The 15,521-nt window shown below is 39.9% G+C and overlaps 1 protein-coding gene across 1 annotated transcript in view; it reads left to right on the top strand.

Moving 5' to 3' along the window:
- The first annotated feature begins 2,753 nt into the window (after positions 1-2,753).
- Snx3 (sorting nexin 3) overlaps positions 2,754-15,521 on the top strand; it is a 47,750-nt gene continuing 34,982 nt past the window's right edge. Inside the window, exon 1 of the mRNA XM_015499916.2 lies at positions 2,754-3,170. Within this exon, the coding sequence (XP_015355402.1) occupies positions 3,009-3,170 (162 nt within the window). The 5' untranslated portion in view covers positions 2,754-3,008. The remainder of the gene's footprint in view (positions 3,171-15,521) is intronic.

Below are 15,521 nucleotides of genomic sequence, written 5' to 3'. Positions count from 1 at the left end.
CGATGAGCCACAACCCCAGGCCTGTAGATTTTTTTTTTGAGACAGGATCTTACTGTATTCCTCAGGATGGTCTCCAACTCCTGAGCTCAAGTGATCCTCCTGCCTCACACCCTGTCAAGTTGCTGGAACTACAGGTGTGAACCATTGTGCCCAGCTGGTTTATGTCTTTAATAAAATTTCAGTTGTGTTTTGATAAGATTCTGTGCCTTCTTTTCTAGATATCGTACTTTTGGTTGCTGTTGTGAATAGGATACATGTATTTTTTTCTTGGCTTTTGATAATTTCCATCTCTATCCCAATTAGACATTCCCTAGACAAAGGAAAGCTATTAATTTGTTATTTTCATCCAGCTACTACATTCTCTTGTTAATTCTAGTAGCTTATCTTTTGGCAGTCCTTTGCAGTTGTTTTTCCACAGCAGATACTTGCTGCTGGCCAATGCTGCCCAGAGGGGCCTTCAAAGAACCAGACACTAGATTTCTATGAGTATACATCCATCAATGACAACACAATGGGGTGGTTCCTGGTCTCTTAGATCACATATACTTCACTTCAAAGAGTCTTTTTTAAATTTTTTTAAAAAATATTTTTTTTTCTAGTTGTAGATGGAGACAATATTTATTTTTATGTGGTGCTGAGGATGGAACCAAGTACCTCACATGTGCAAGGCAGGCACTCTAGCACTGAGCTGCAGCCCCAGCCCTCAAAGAGTCTTTTATACACACTTAAGTTCACTGCTGTAATCATACCAATTAAGTTCCCAACTGGTCTCCTGCATCAGGAGACAGCCCAAGCACATACTTACTCTCTTATTACTCTTCCTTCTTGAAAGACAGATGTACTCACAGATGGTTTCTCTGACCACATTACCTATAAGTTTGTCTGTCACTATCACATTATCCAGTTTTACTTTCTTCAGAGCACCAAGCATACTGATAAGTATATTACTCATCAATTTATTTTTCATTCTCCAAGAGAGATTACATACTAGATTGTAATTGACTTATTTACCTTTTTATATCCAGTACCTAGAATTCGAACACCAGTAGGTCTTTTTCGAACAAATAATTGTTAAGTTTTCTGGAAAATAATCTACATCATGCTTAAGTAATTGTGTGTGTGTGTGTGTGTGTGTGATGCTGGGGATTGAACCCAGGGCCTTGTGCATGAGAGGCAAGCGTTCTTCAACTGAGCTATATCCCCAGCCCTGATCTTTTTTTATTTATTTATATGCGGTGCTGAGAATAGAACCCAGTGCCTCACACATGCAAGGCAAGTGCTCTACCACGGAGCTACAACTCCAACCCTTAAATACGTTTTTTCTTATTCCAACATTTCTTAAGTGTTATCAAGAAGGCTGCTATAGCTGGGTGCAATGGCATATGCCTGCAATCCCAGAAACTGGGAAAGCTGAGGCAGGAAAAGGACAAATTCAAGGCCAGCCTGGGCAACATATGGGGACTCTGTCTCAAAAAATAAGAAATAAAAAGGATCTAGGGATGTAGCTTAGTGGTAGAGCACCCCTGGGTTCAAACTCCAGCACCAGAAAAAAATAGCTATTATGAAATTTTTTTTCTGCTTAAGGGACAGATAAAAGTGATCAGAGTTACTGAAGTTTGTTATTTTTAAAATGTTGAAGTCATTGAGAGAAGAACTATTGAGGTAGAGATTGAAATGTATCCTATCTCAACGTTCACAACTTGCATTTTAGGATCTTTTTTCCATTTTTTTTATGAAGGCTTATTTAACTAAATATCAATGGTAGCAGACACATTTACCACTTCTTTCAAAACTTAGGAGACTTCCTGGGAAACGAAAGAGTGCCAGTTACCCAGAAGGATCCTCGAGGCAGCTTTCAACTTGTTCACTATCTTATTTTCTTTTAGAGAGCAGACATATCGCCGGTTTGACGTGCTTTGCTTCTGCTAGTTTTCAAAAACTCTACTCCCCCTTTTTACTGCCTTCGGTTTATCAATCTAGCCACAGGTCTGGTGAAACTCAGGCCCATGGCCAGACTATCTGAGGCATTAAAAACTACCTAGAGAAGCATTTTCAGGGGTTCATTGTGGAGCGGTGGGAATGTTAGCTCATGGTTGGATATGTTTTGTTTACATTTGCGGTCCTACCACCCCTACCTTGCGGTTTAACTTTTGCCCCCAAATCTCCAAGACCGCTCAGACCGTTTCCGACGCCCAGCGACCCCCGCGCCCGGTCCAGACAGGCACCGGGAAACCGGAAGCTCCCGCCCCCGGGCGTCTGGCCCTTCAGCATGAGGACCCCTCCCGGCGGCGCGCTCGCCCGGTGCATTGTGGGCACTGTAGTTCATTTTGAACCCGCTAGCTACACGTCCCGCGACGCTGCTTGTACTCAACCCCCTTGCGGCAGTGCCCCCTCCCGGTCCTCAGCCNAGTTCAGGATGCTGCAAAGAGGAGCAGAAGGGACTGCACCCCTGCTGCATTGATATGCAGGTGAAGGGATCCAAGGAAGCAGGTAATCTCAAGGCAACCCATGTTTAACTAGGGCAGAGAGGAGCAGGGGGCCAGGACCAGGAGTTTGTGCTAGCATCAAGCTCAGTTATTTATTTATTGGCACGGATATGGAGTTATTCATAGAATTAGAAAAATCTGGAATTATTTTTCCTGGATTCACAATGAAAGCCAAATATCCTTTTTTTTTTTTTTTCCCTTTGCAGAGAGTAGACCCTTGACCCTCTCTTAACAATAAGCCTTGAACCCCTTGCGGGCAGTGCCCCTCCCGGTCCTCAGCCGGGCTTCCCGGGCCGGGACGCGGCGTTCTGGCGGGTCAGCTGTTTTTCCCCAGGCACAGAGGCGGAAGCTGGAGGGACGTGGGGTGGAGCTTCGCGAGCGGGGTGAACGCCCGTTCTACGTGCTTGTTCGCTTCGCTACCGCTGCGCGGGAGCCCCGTGTCCCCGCGGCGGGCGGCAGCGGCGGCGTCTGTGGAATGCGGAGTGGGCGGAGGGAGCCCGCGGTGGCTGCGGCTACAGCGAAATGGCGGAGACCGTGGCGGACACCCGGCGGCTGATCACCAAGCCGCAGAATCTGAATGACGCCTACGGGCCGCCCAGCAACTTCCTCGAGATCGATGTGAGCAACCCGCAGACCGTGGGGGTCGGCCGGGGCCGTTTTACCACCTACGAAATCAGGGTCAAGGTGAGACCATCTTTCGGCTCAGCCAGGAGACCCCTCACACCCGCTCTGGTCGCCCCCTCTGGATCAGGAGCGGATCCCCTGGACTGGCCACTGCCGCCCAGGCCAAGACCCCCGGGAGACGCAGTGGTAGCCTTGCGTGTGGGCTGGGGTCGTAAGCCCGGGCCCCGGTTGTATAGGTTGTAGGGGGGCTGCGGCACTCGAGAAGGTGCTCGAAGAAGAGGGAGTGGGTTGAGCTCTGCTTGCCCCTCTAGCAGCTGATCTGGGAGTGACATTTGAGTTGGAAAGGGGTAGATCTTTCCAGAACACAGTCCTTCACTGGGAAGGGAGTTAGGTGTGACTAAGAAAGGGGTTTGCGCAAAGTTGAAGCGTTTCCTTTCGTTTTCCTGGAGACTTCCCAGAGATGACCAAGTCAAGCTGGTTGTTCCAGGGCCGCCTCAAGCAACCATAATAACCTAGGTTGCACACTCCTAGGAGAACTTGATGATACTTCACAAAAACCTGACAAATTTTTAATAGGACTGAGCCAGGCGTGAACAGTGATTGGAAATGGTTGACTAGCATTCTTGGCTGTCAGTCTTGCTAAAGGCTGAGGTGTGAGAAATGTCGCCTACCTCATGACCAAAGCACAACTGCTTTAAGAAAAGCCTGTTCATTTAGGGATCTTGCTCTCTTAATTTCAAGATTTGCACTTAACTGAATGAAGGAATCAATTGAAGTAGAAACACACTCTCATAATTTCATAATTAGTACTTGTTGGGAAAAGTAATTCAGATGATTTGAAAGATGTTAATTGAGAATAACGCTTCAATTTCACTCTGGTTCAGGATTAAAGATATTGCCCATGTGTAGAAGTGTGTTTAAAAATTAATTACATTACACTAATTCAGCTGTTAAAGACAACAACAAATTATTTAACATTAAGCATAAAATGATTGTGGTATTAGATTAACCAAAATTTGCATAACAAATTATTTAAATTTAAGTGGAGTAATTTCTTATTAACATCTGCAACTTATTGTGTGTTAAATATACAACATAAAATTTATCATCCTAACCATTTTTAAGTACCTAGTTCTTTAGTGTTGAGATATTCACATTGTGAAACTTAGGCTCTTTTAAAAAATGATTATTATGCTGTTAGTGTTGAAAAAAAGTTAATCATCAAACTTTAGCAAAAAGATATGAACTAATGGTTGAATGTTACAAACCCTCCTTATCTCTTTGTGAATGTAAAGTATGAACCATAAGCTATCTTGTTAAGGGAAACCGAAAAATTCGAGCTCCAGTATACCCAGAGAAATAGTTGAAAATAAACCCAGTGAAAAAGTATTTTTTTAACTTTAGAAATAATTTTGCATTGTTTTTATAATATGGCAGATGGTTCTCTAAAAAGAACTTCCTCTTTTGCCTTTATTCACTAGCACATTTTCCTTTTTTTTTTTCTTGAGCTAAAACAAAACTTGGTATTCCTGTTTCTAAACTTCATAGCTAATACTTCCTGTCACACAATTGAGTTGGAATCTCCTGCCTACACTTCCTTCAAGTAATAACTTTGTGTTTATCTTGGTAAGTGCATTATTAAATAGATTCTAGTATGATAATTTAATCCCCTCTCTCTTTTTTTAGTACCTGGGATTGAACCCAGGAGTACTTAACCACTGAGCCACATTTCCAGCCCTTTTTATTTAGAGACAGGGTCTTGCTAAGTTGCTTAGGCTGGCTCTGTATTTTGGCAACCCTCCTGCCTCAGCCTCCTGATTTGCTGGGATCACAGGCATGCACCACCAGGACCAGCATACTCCTCTCTTTTTAAATATATCTGGTATCTTATTACCAAATAGTTGATATGACAAATATAAATTGTTTATAAGTGTGGCCATTCTTATGGTTTAGAAAACAATTCTGAGACTCACTAGTGAGTTAGAGAATTAACAAATTATACACTTACTCTGATATTTTATGTTTATGTAAACTAGTTTGCATGATAATGACTGTCATAAGTATACGCGCCCCCCCCCAAAAAATTGAGTTTTTAATGCTTATGAAATGTGAGTTTTTCTTAGTATGTAATATGTTAACTTAAAACTGAGGGCACCATGTAGTAAGACATGAGGCCTTACTTAAGCAGCATGTGATTTTTGAGAGTAATTATAGTCTTGTATTAAGGTAGAATGGCCATGAGTTGAATAGGTTAATCATTTTGTAATTTTATTTATTGCTGCTTTTTTTAAAACTATTGCTGTTTTCCCTAGTTCCTACTGCCTGCCTTTTGCTATTGAATTTGCCACGTGGAAAACCATTTTATTCTTCAGAGTTTGGGCCCTTGAGCTATCTTACAGTTACTCTGTAATTCTGGTCTTGAGAAAAATGTTCAATTTTTACAGGATCTGATTGAAATTACTCTAATTCACAGGGTAATTTTATCTGGATGGTGGCACTTTAGAATGCAAGTTTCCCAATCTCCATTTATCTTTTTTGGTTTGAGAATAGTGTTTAAGACTATTAGGATCACTTGATTAGTATCTCTGGGCTTTTGAAAATAATTGGCACTGTGTTAATGTTTTTTTAAATTGTTCTAATGGGTAGGTACAGCAGAGCGCACCATAAATGATTAAAGGTTTAGGAAAGCTCAGGGTCTAGAATTATTTTGGCATATTAAAGAGAAGGCTGAAAGAGAGATATAGTCACTGTTTATGAAGTTTGTGCTATAATTTCAATTTTCTGGGGATTTTAAATTAAGATATACTGTTGTATCTGGAGACAACAATTTCAAGCAGGAGTGGAGGTAAAAGTCCTCTTGAGCTTTGAGATAGTCTTGAATTCAGAGAATAGATTTCTCACTGACTAGCAGGGCAAAGTACAGAATTAAAGCTCCACTTCCCCTTCTATGAAATAGATTTGATAATAATAGTACCTGCCTCCTAGGACTAAATGAGATAATAAACATAAAACCCTTTATAGCACGGTGACTAGCACATAGTACCCATTCAAAGGCTAGCTCTTTGTAAATACTAATATATTTTGAACTTAAGGCCAGTGATCCATTTAAATTTTCTGTATGTTAATATTCAGTTCAGTTACTAAAATTTTCTTTCCATGAAACCTACTTGGAACCAGGTGTGGTGGTGCACACCTGTAATCCCAGCTACTCCAGACACTGAGACAGAAGGATCTCGAAAGTTCAACACCAGCCTAGATAACATAACGAGACCCTGTCTCAAAATAGAAAATAGCTGAGGTTGTAGCTGAACAGCAGAGTGCTTGCAAAGCATGTGCAAGGCCCAGGATACAATTCCCAGCACTTACGCACATGCACACGCACCATAAAAAAAGAAGAAGAAGAAACCTACTTGGTATGGAAGTATACCTTTCTTTTTTTCTTTTTTTGGTACCGGGGATTGAATCCAGGGTTACTTAATTGCTGAGCCACGTCCCCAGCCCTCTTTATTTTTTATTTTGAGACACTAAGTTGTTTAGGGCCACTCTTAAGTTCTTTAGGGCCTAACTAAGTTGCTGAGGCTGGCTTTGAACTTGCTATCCTCCTGCCTCAGCCTCCTAAATTGCTGGGATTACAGGCGAGTGCCACCAGGCCTGCCTGGAAGTCTGTCTTTCTTGAGGTAAGTGTATAAAAAGAAGCCATCTTGTTTAGTAATTAAACAAATAGTCTTTTCAAGTTGAGCTTCAGGCCAGACATGGTGGTACACACATGTGATCCCATTGACTTGGGAGGCTGAAGCAGGAGAATGAAAATTCAAGACCAGCCTGGGCAACTTAGTGAAGCCCTGCTTGAGAATAAAAAGGGCTGGGCATGTAGCTCAGTGGCAGAGCACCAGGGGTTCAATTCTCAGCACTATATAAACAAAGTATGTTGACCCATATTAAAGTGTAAGACTAAATAGTAAAAATGAATAAAAAAAAATTTTTTTAAAGAGAGAGTGAGAGAGAATTTTTTTTTTAATATTTATATTTTAGTTTTCAGCCGACATAACATCTTTGTTTGTATGTGGTGCTGAGGATCGAACCCGGGCCGCACACATGCCAGGCGAGCATGCTATCGCTTGAGCCACATCCCCAGTCCGAATAAAAATTTTCATAGGGAAGATTCTGTTCTAACCCAAGACATTCCTTAAAAAAATAGGGTGGGTATTGGTAATTAAAAAGTAGCCTTGGGCTAGGGATATAGCTCATTTGGTAGAGTGCTTGCCTCCTTGCATAAGGCCCTGGCTTTGCTCCGCAGCACCACCAAAAAAAAAAAAGTAGCCTTGTTCTTTTATTTATTCACTCACTCATTCATTTTCCTAGTACTAGGGATTGAACCCAGTGGTTCTCTTTCACTGAGCTATAGCCCCATTTTGAGAGTCTTGCTAAATTGCCGAGGCTGGTCTTAAACTTGTGATCCTCCTGCCTCGGCCTCTCAAGGATCTGGGATTACAGGCATATGCCATCATGCCCACCTAGCCTCTTATTTTGAGTTATTAAGGGTTCTGTTCTATACTGTTCAGTTTAACAGAAAAGAACCAAGGCACAAAAGGTTGTCTTACCTAGAGTAACTTACCTAGTTAGTGCAAAAGCCAGGATTAAATTGAAGTATTCTGGTTTTGGTTCAGAAGTGGTCCATAGCTGCTGTTTATTTAATAAAAAATCAAATATTTTTAAAGCATTTGTATCTACAGCCTTATTTTTTAAAAAATTTTAATATTTATTTTTTAGTTTTCAGCGGACACAACATCTTTGTTTGTATGTGGTGCTGAGGATTGAACCCGGGCCCCACGCATGCCAGGCGAGCGCGCTACCACTTGAGCCACATCCCCAGCCCTGTATCTACAGCCTTATGTTGAGGCACTTTGAACTGTCTGAAACTTTTTGAAAGCAAAATCAGTGTTGGCACCCTGAGACTTAGGAGTTGACATAGCAGGTTAAGGTGCACCCAGGAAAAATTGCTAAAGAAGAGCTTACTTATTAAACTTGTGCTCTGATGTGTGTGTTAACAGTTTGCTAGTGATGCTTATAATAAAAGGTGAGCTTTTTTTTTTTTTCTGCATAAAGCCAAGTGGAAGTGTCTTATCATTTGAGTACCTGTTATATGCAAGGCACTGTACATTTACATTCTTTTGCACATTCTCTCTCTCTATATAATTCAGTCTTTGAGGTAACCAAGCAGAGTAGATAGATCCCTATTTTGCAGATGTAGAAGCTGAGGTCTCATTCATATAGACCCTCAACTCTTGTCTCCCTAATACAGAATCAGACCCAGAGCACTACCACTGAGCTACATTTCACAGCGCCACGCCCCCCTGCACATGAGAAAGAGAGAGAGAGAGCGCGAGAGAGAGAGAGAGAGAGAGAGAGAGAGAGAGAGAGAGAGAGCTCAAGGGAGCACACCACGAGAGAGAGAGAGAGAGAGAGAGAGAGAGAGAGAGAGAGAGAGAGAGAGAGCGCGCGCGAGAGCTCGAGGGAGCACACCACACCCCGGCTCTTTTTGACATGATCTTGCTGAGTTGTCATTGCTGGCCTCAAACTTGGGATTCTCCTGGCTCAACCTCCTGAGGCAGCAGGAATATAGGGGTGCACTACTGCCCTGGCCTCCCTCCCTCATTCTTACTTTCTGTTCTGGTCTGAACTACTTTTATTTATCAACTAAGCTGAATTGGTTATATCCAGGTTATATACACTTCCTCCTTTGTTCCTTTAATAACCTCATCTAACTACTACTACTTTTTTTTTTTACAGCACTCGGCTTTAATGTCCTCTTTTTAGAGATTTTGCTGATCCTTTCATTCTAAATTGAATTTGCTTCCTGTATGCCTTCATAGCCCTATTAGGATTGAGGTGCTTGTCTGTGTCTTCCTATAGTTCCTGTATCTTCCATTAAAAGCTCCCAGATGACAAGGGATGTCATAATTATCCTTACTCAACACCTGATACTGTGCTTGGCACATAGTGGACACCTATAAATAAATAAAGTTTAGGAAATTTAACTAGTCCAAGGTTACAGCTAGTAATGGCAAAACTGGGATTTAAATCTAAGTTTTCTGACCTTTAGAGCCCATATGTTTTTGTCCACCCTCACTGAACATTCAGATCACTTGGGGAGATTTTGAAACTGTTAAGATTCTCTTAGCCGGGCATGATAGCACATGCCTGTAATCCCAGTGATTTGGGAGGCTGGGACAGGAGGATTGCAGGCATACGCAATTTAGCAAGACCCTGTCTCAAAACATAAAGCCGGGTGTGGTAGTGCACATCTATAATCCTATCTATAATCCTTGGGAAGCTGAGGCAGGAGGATAGAAGGTTCAAAGCCAGCCTCAGCAACAGGGAGGAACTAATCAGACCTTGTGGCTAAATAAAATACAAAATAGGGCTGGGGATGTGGCTCAGTGGTTGAGTGCCCCTGAGTTCAATCCCTGGTACCATAAAAAAGTAAAGAAATAAAAATAAAAGAAATTATTAAAAAGTAAATAAAACATTTTTTAAAAAGGGCTAGGAATGTGGCTCAGTGGTTAAGTACCCCAGGGTTCAATCCTGCTACAAGGGTGGGTGGGGTAGGTCTTTTAATTGGATTAGATGACTTTGGATAGTAGGAGTTTAAGAAGTACTCAAGCAAGGGCACTTTATTATAGTTAGAATATCTCCTGGTATGCACCATGCTCTCTGTCTCACTGAGAAATATATGCAGTAGAGAAGCATGAGTAATTATTGGTAGCCTTGATAGGGTTAAAGAAAAAAGCAGATTCTAAAATAATAATAATAAATACATGTTAAAAAAGCAGATCCTGACAGTAAAGAGGAAAATAATGAAGTTTGTCAAAGATGGAAAACTATTTTTGGAGAGGAAACAATTTAAATATTTAGCGGAAAGCACATTGACTTCTATAGTTTTAAGTTTGGGGGAAGAAGGAGAAGCATGGACTATACTCAGCTGAGCCAGATGTTTTTGCTCTTCTTGCGACATCCATGTCTGTGTCCCTGTATAACCATTAAAGTAAACCAGAAGTCAAGGAAAGAAAAGAATAAATCAATCCACTTTAAAAAGGAATCTTTTTATATTTTATGAATATTCCCACTCTATGCACTTTTGGAGGTGAATACCTCCAACTAAGGGGCACTTGATCACTGAGCCACATCCCCAGCCGTTTTTTGTATTTTACTTAGAGACAAGGTCTCACTGAGTTGCTTAGCACCTCACTTTTGCTGAGGCTGGTTTTGAACTCGGGATCCTCCTGCCTCAGTCTCCTAAGCCGCTTTGATTAGAGGTGTGTGCCACTATGCCCGGCTGGGCTGTATACACTTTTAAAGGAGAAAGTATAAATGAGAATGTCTCAAAACGCTTAACTTTTAGCTATCCTGGTGATAATACAGGTTTTCCTGTACTGTACTATTATTAGACATGCTGCTTCCATATAAGCAGAGCCAACAATTTTTTAAACATCACATAAGAAAGATGGTGTCCAAGAAAATCTTGGAACTGCTGTTTATTGATTTGATTCCTGAAGTAAAACACTTAAAGCTTTGAGCCAAAATTCTATTTCTTTAAAGAAATATTTAACTTAGAACCTGGCAATTTGAACATGTTAGTAAAATGTGATATTTACTGTGGCTTGCCAGAAAAGGTCCTGTCAATTAGGATACTGGCTAAATGTGGTGTAGAATGCTTGTAATCCCAGCGACAGGAAGGCTGAGACAGGAGTATCACAAATTCAGAGCCAGCCTGAGCAATTTAGTGAGGCCCTAAGAAACTCATTTAGGCCCTGTCTCAAAGTAAAAATTTTTAAAAGGGGCTGAAAATGTGGTTTAGTGGTTAAAGTGATCCTGGGTTCAATCCCCTGTGCCAAAAAATAAAAAAAATAAAGATTCAGTTTGGGTAAGTCTCACAGAGACCACAAATTAAAAAAGAGTTGTTCCCTCCCTGTGCCCCATGTGGAGAGGCCTCAGGCACAGTCCAGGGCTGGTACAGCTTGACTATGACTCCCCCAAAGTAACATCGACATTCTAGCCAGGGGAAGGACTTATTCTTGCACTGGAAGGACACAACCCTAGGAGTTGTTATCATTGCTACTTTTGTTCCATTGCCATGTGTTAACTATAGAGGAAAGTTTAGGCTAGCTGGGCAATTGAAGAAGGGAAGAAAAGAAGTTGTTTCTTGTCACAATAACAAATCTTTGGGATTTGCTCTTTTAGGATATTAGCTACATTCATATTATCTATACTTTCCCTTTATTTATTTATGTTGGTGCTGGGGATTGAACCCAGGGACCCTTAACCACTGAGCAACATCCCTACCCCTTTTTAAAATTTTTTATCTTGAGACATGGTCTCACTGACTTGCTTAGAGCCTCGCTAAATTGCTGAGGCTGGCTTTGAATTTGTGATACTACTGTCTTAGCCTCCCAAATCGCTGGGATTACAGGTCTGTGCCACTGGGCCTGGCTCTTTCCCTTTATTCTGATGCCTGCAATTACAGTATAGAGTAAGTTCATTGAATTTGGGAGAACTTGAATTGTCATAGTTTTGGTAATCTTAAATATGAATAAGTTTGATCCCTTCCTGAGAATTAATTTTGATAAGAAAAAAGAGTGTGTGAAGACATAGCATATCTGATAGGAGCATTTAGTAGTATTTAACTTTGGCCCACAGGTACTAAAAAATAGAGAGTTAACTTTTTTTGTCTTAAGTGTTTTAAACTATGTTGGGCTAGGTGTGGTGGTACGTAGTCTCATCTACACTGGTGGCCAAGATTAGAGGATCACTTGAGCCTACTAGTTTGAGACTAGCCTGGAGAACAGCAAACTCTTGTCTCCAGAAGAAGTTTGCCAGTTCCTGGTGCAGAGTTTATGTAGCACTGAAGTACAGTAGTAGCTAGGTATGGTGGTGCACATCTGTAATTCCAGGTTCTAGGGAGATTGAGACAGGAGGATCTCAGCTTAGAGGCCAGCCTTAGCAATCTAACAAGACATTGTCTCAGAAATTAAAAAAGGGCCAGGTATGTAGCTCAGTGGGAGAGCACCCTGGGTTCAATCTCCAGTGCTGGAAAAAAAAAAAAAACAAGAAGAAAAATGAAACACGGTTATAATACTTATCCATGGTTTTATTCCCGTGGTTGTAGTTACCTGTAGTCAACAAGGGTACAGTACAATAAGATCTTGAAAGAGATTAAGATTATATTACTTTTGGGCTGGGTCTGTAGCTCAGTGGCAGAGCGCTTGCCTAACATGTGTGAGTCACTGGGTTTGATCCTCTGCACTACACAAAAATAAAGAAATAAAATAAAGGCATTCTGCTTCTCTACACCTACAAAAAACTTTTTTAAAAAAAGATTATATTACTTTTATTACAGTGTATATTCATATAACTTTATTGTTATAATTTTTCTAGTTTATTGTTAGCTGTTAATAATCTGTGCTGAATTTTTATATTAAACTTTATCATAGGTATGCATGTGTAGGAAAACAAGATAGCATATATAAGGTTTGGAACTTTCTGCAGTTTCAGGAGTCCACTGGGATCTTAGAACACATACCACAAGGAAAAGAGGGTCTGCTGTATTGAAAATCAAACTACATTGGGAGAATCTAATATCAAAACTGTTGGATTATGAAAAAGAAATCTTTCATCTTAGGAAGATAGTAGTAAATGAGGAAATAGTAGTTAATATAACCTAGTTTTTTGATCTTACATATTAATTAAATATTAAAAGGATCTTGCCTGGGGGTGTGACTCAGTGGTAGAATACGAGCCTGGCGTGTAGAAGGCCCTGGGTTTGAGCCCCAGCACAGCAAAAAATAAAATATTAACAGGATCTTAATGCACAGGCCTGTTACTGGGTACTGAATGAAATATTTGATGCCCATTTTTCCTTTTAAAGACCCAGTTTTTATATAGACTTGCTGCTGTTATTCTTTATATTGAGATCAGCTACAAGGATTTTTAGGTTTTTTTTTAATAAGATTTATGTTTTAGTTGTAGTTGGACACAATACCTTTATTTTATTTGTTTTTATGTGGTGCTGAGGATTGAACCTAGGGCCTCCCATGTGCTAGGCGAGCGCTCTACCACTGAGCCATAACTCCAGCCCGGATTTTCAGTTTATTAAGCTAATTTTCTCACTCAAAGCCTTTTATAAACTTCTTTGAATGACCATGTAGAAAAAAATTGAGGTTTGTGGTAGTTTAGTGTGATTCAGCAAACAAGTGGAAAAACTAAAGATGATGCCTGACAAAATTGATTGCAGTTAGTTTTAGCCAGGATCATTGTTTAAATATTTTCTAGCTCAGAATTAGTTTCTTATACCATAACCATTTACTATGTGGTGTTCATACATGTTAACCTCCTACACAATATGGCAGTGTGCCATTAGTGATTTTTAATCATTAATATGATTATAAATTATACAAATATTTTAAATAATTACATCAATATAGATTGCATGTAGATTACCTAGAGCATTGCTATAGGTAATTTTAATGTCTGAATTATAGAAAGGGATTTAAGTTGAAAATTGAGAAGCTGTGACATCAGCTATAAATGGAACAGTGTAATTAATTGGTAGAATTCTTAGTTTAGAAGGGCAGATGATATTGATATAAATTGGAATAAATTATAGAGCTTTTTGCTTAGATATCAAGATGATTTTTTTAAATGTCGTACTTTTTTATACCTTTATTTAATTTATTTATATGTGGTGCTGAGGATCAAACCACATGCTAGGCAAGTGCTCTATCACTGAGCTACAGCCCCAAACCGTCAAGATATGATTTTTAACTGCAATGTTACTTGCCCAGTTTTTTTTTTCTCAACATGTTTTTTTTTTTTCCCTAACTAAATTTCTTGTTTGGACTGAGGTTGTAGCTCAGTGGTAGAGTGCGCGCCTACCATGCATGAGGCACTGGGTTCGATCCTCAGCACCACATGAAAATAAACTAAAGATATTGTGTCCACTTAAAACTAAAAAAAAAAAAAAAATTAAATTAAATTAAAAAAAAATTTCTTGTTAGATTTGTTGACTTAAAATTTGAGTAGCTCATGTGGGCCACTTGCTTTATTGAGCACTTGGAATGCTAAGTTGAATAAAACTGACCGCTGCATTTATTAAATACATACCATTCTGAAATAGGACTACAAGATTTCTCTGATGATTGAAAAATCAAGTAAATAAACATTTAAGAACTGTTAAGTCTATGTCAGATACTATACTAGATGCCTAGCTGAGAGATGAATAAGACATGCTTTGCCCTTAGAAACTTAGAACACTGGAGGTAGGGAGAAAGGTAAATTCAATTCAGTTTGGTAATAATTGGTAAAAATATGCATAATGTGCTGTGGGAACCCAAATCTGCCCTCTGGGGCCAGGAATGTGAGAGCAGATGATGGGCCAGCAAAGAGAGCACCTTTTTGTCTTTTCTGTGCTTCATTGCCAGCATCTGTTGTCAGTGACCTACCCAAGTCACACAAAAATAATTCTGCATTCTGACCAGTAAGGACCCCTTACTACTGTCTGACTCAAACATTTCTCTCTCTTTATTTTACTTATAGGTTATATTTTGTTTAAAGCATCTCTTGAGTCTGCTATGTTCAGACAGTATGGTAGGCACTTGCCCTTGTATTTCCTTTGATATATTTTCTTCTTCTTCTTCTTCTTCTTCTTCTTCTTCTTTTTTTTTAGTTGTTTATGGACATAATACCTTTGTTTTGTTTTTATGTGGTGCTGAGGATCCAATCCAGTGCCTCACATGTGTAAGAGAGCACTCTCAGCACTGAGCTACAACCCCAGTTCATCCTGCCACTTCTTTGACACTGTAGTGTCTCTTAGTTCTAGTTAAAACCAATCATAGATATACATCAGTTGCTAATTTAAAAAAAATTTTTTGGTGGTGCCAGGGATTGAACCTAGCACCTCACACATGGTAGACAAGCACATTCCACCATTGAACTGCACTTCCTATCCACAGTTACACATTCTTACCTTTCATTCTTATTTCTCTTTCAGCAAAATTGTGCTTTATGATGTACTTAAGACAGTCTAGCATCTCTTTCCCCAAATTTAATCCTAAAAATCTTCCCTTATTCCTCTTGCCAAAAGCTAATTCAAATATATGTACACAGCATAGGCTCGTGTTCCCTCTAAACAATGTTGTATCAGTTATCAGGGCACAGCAAACTACCTTAAAACTTTTTTTTTTTTTTTTTTTTTTTAGAGAGAGAGAATTTTAATATTTATTTTTTGGTTTTCGGCGGACACAACATCTTTGTTTGTATGTGGTGCTGAGGATCAAACCCGGGCCGCCCACATGCCAGGCAGGTGTGCTACTGCTTGAGCCACATCCCCAGCCCACTACCTTAAAACTTAATTGT

This window comes from Marmota marmota, unplaced genomic scaffold, assembly GCF_001458135.2.
Source record: "Marmota marmota marmota unplaced genomic scaffold, marMar, whole genome shotgun sequence".
Taxonomy (NCBI): domain Eukaryota; kingdom Metazoa; phylum Chordata; class Mammalia; order Rodentia; family Sciuridae; genus Marmota; species Marmota marmota.
Note: the sequence above shows the minus strand (reverse complement) of the source record. Positions and strands in the feature narration are given on the sequence as shown.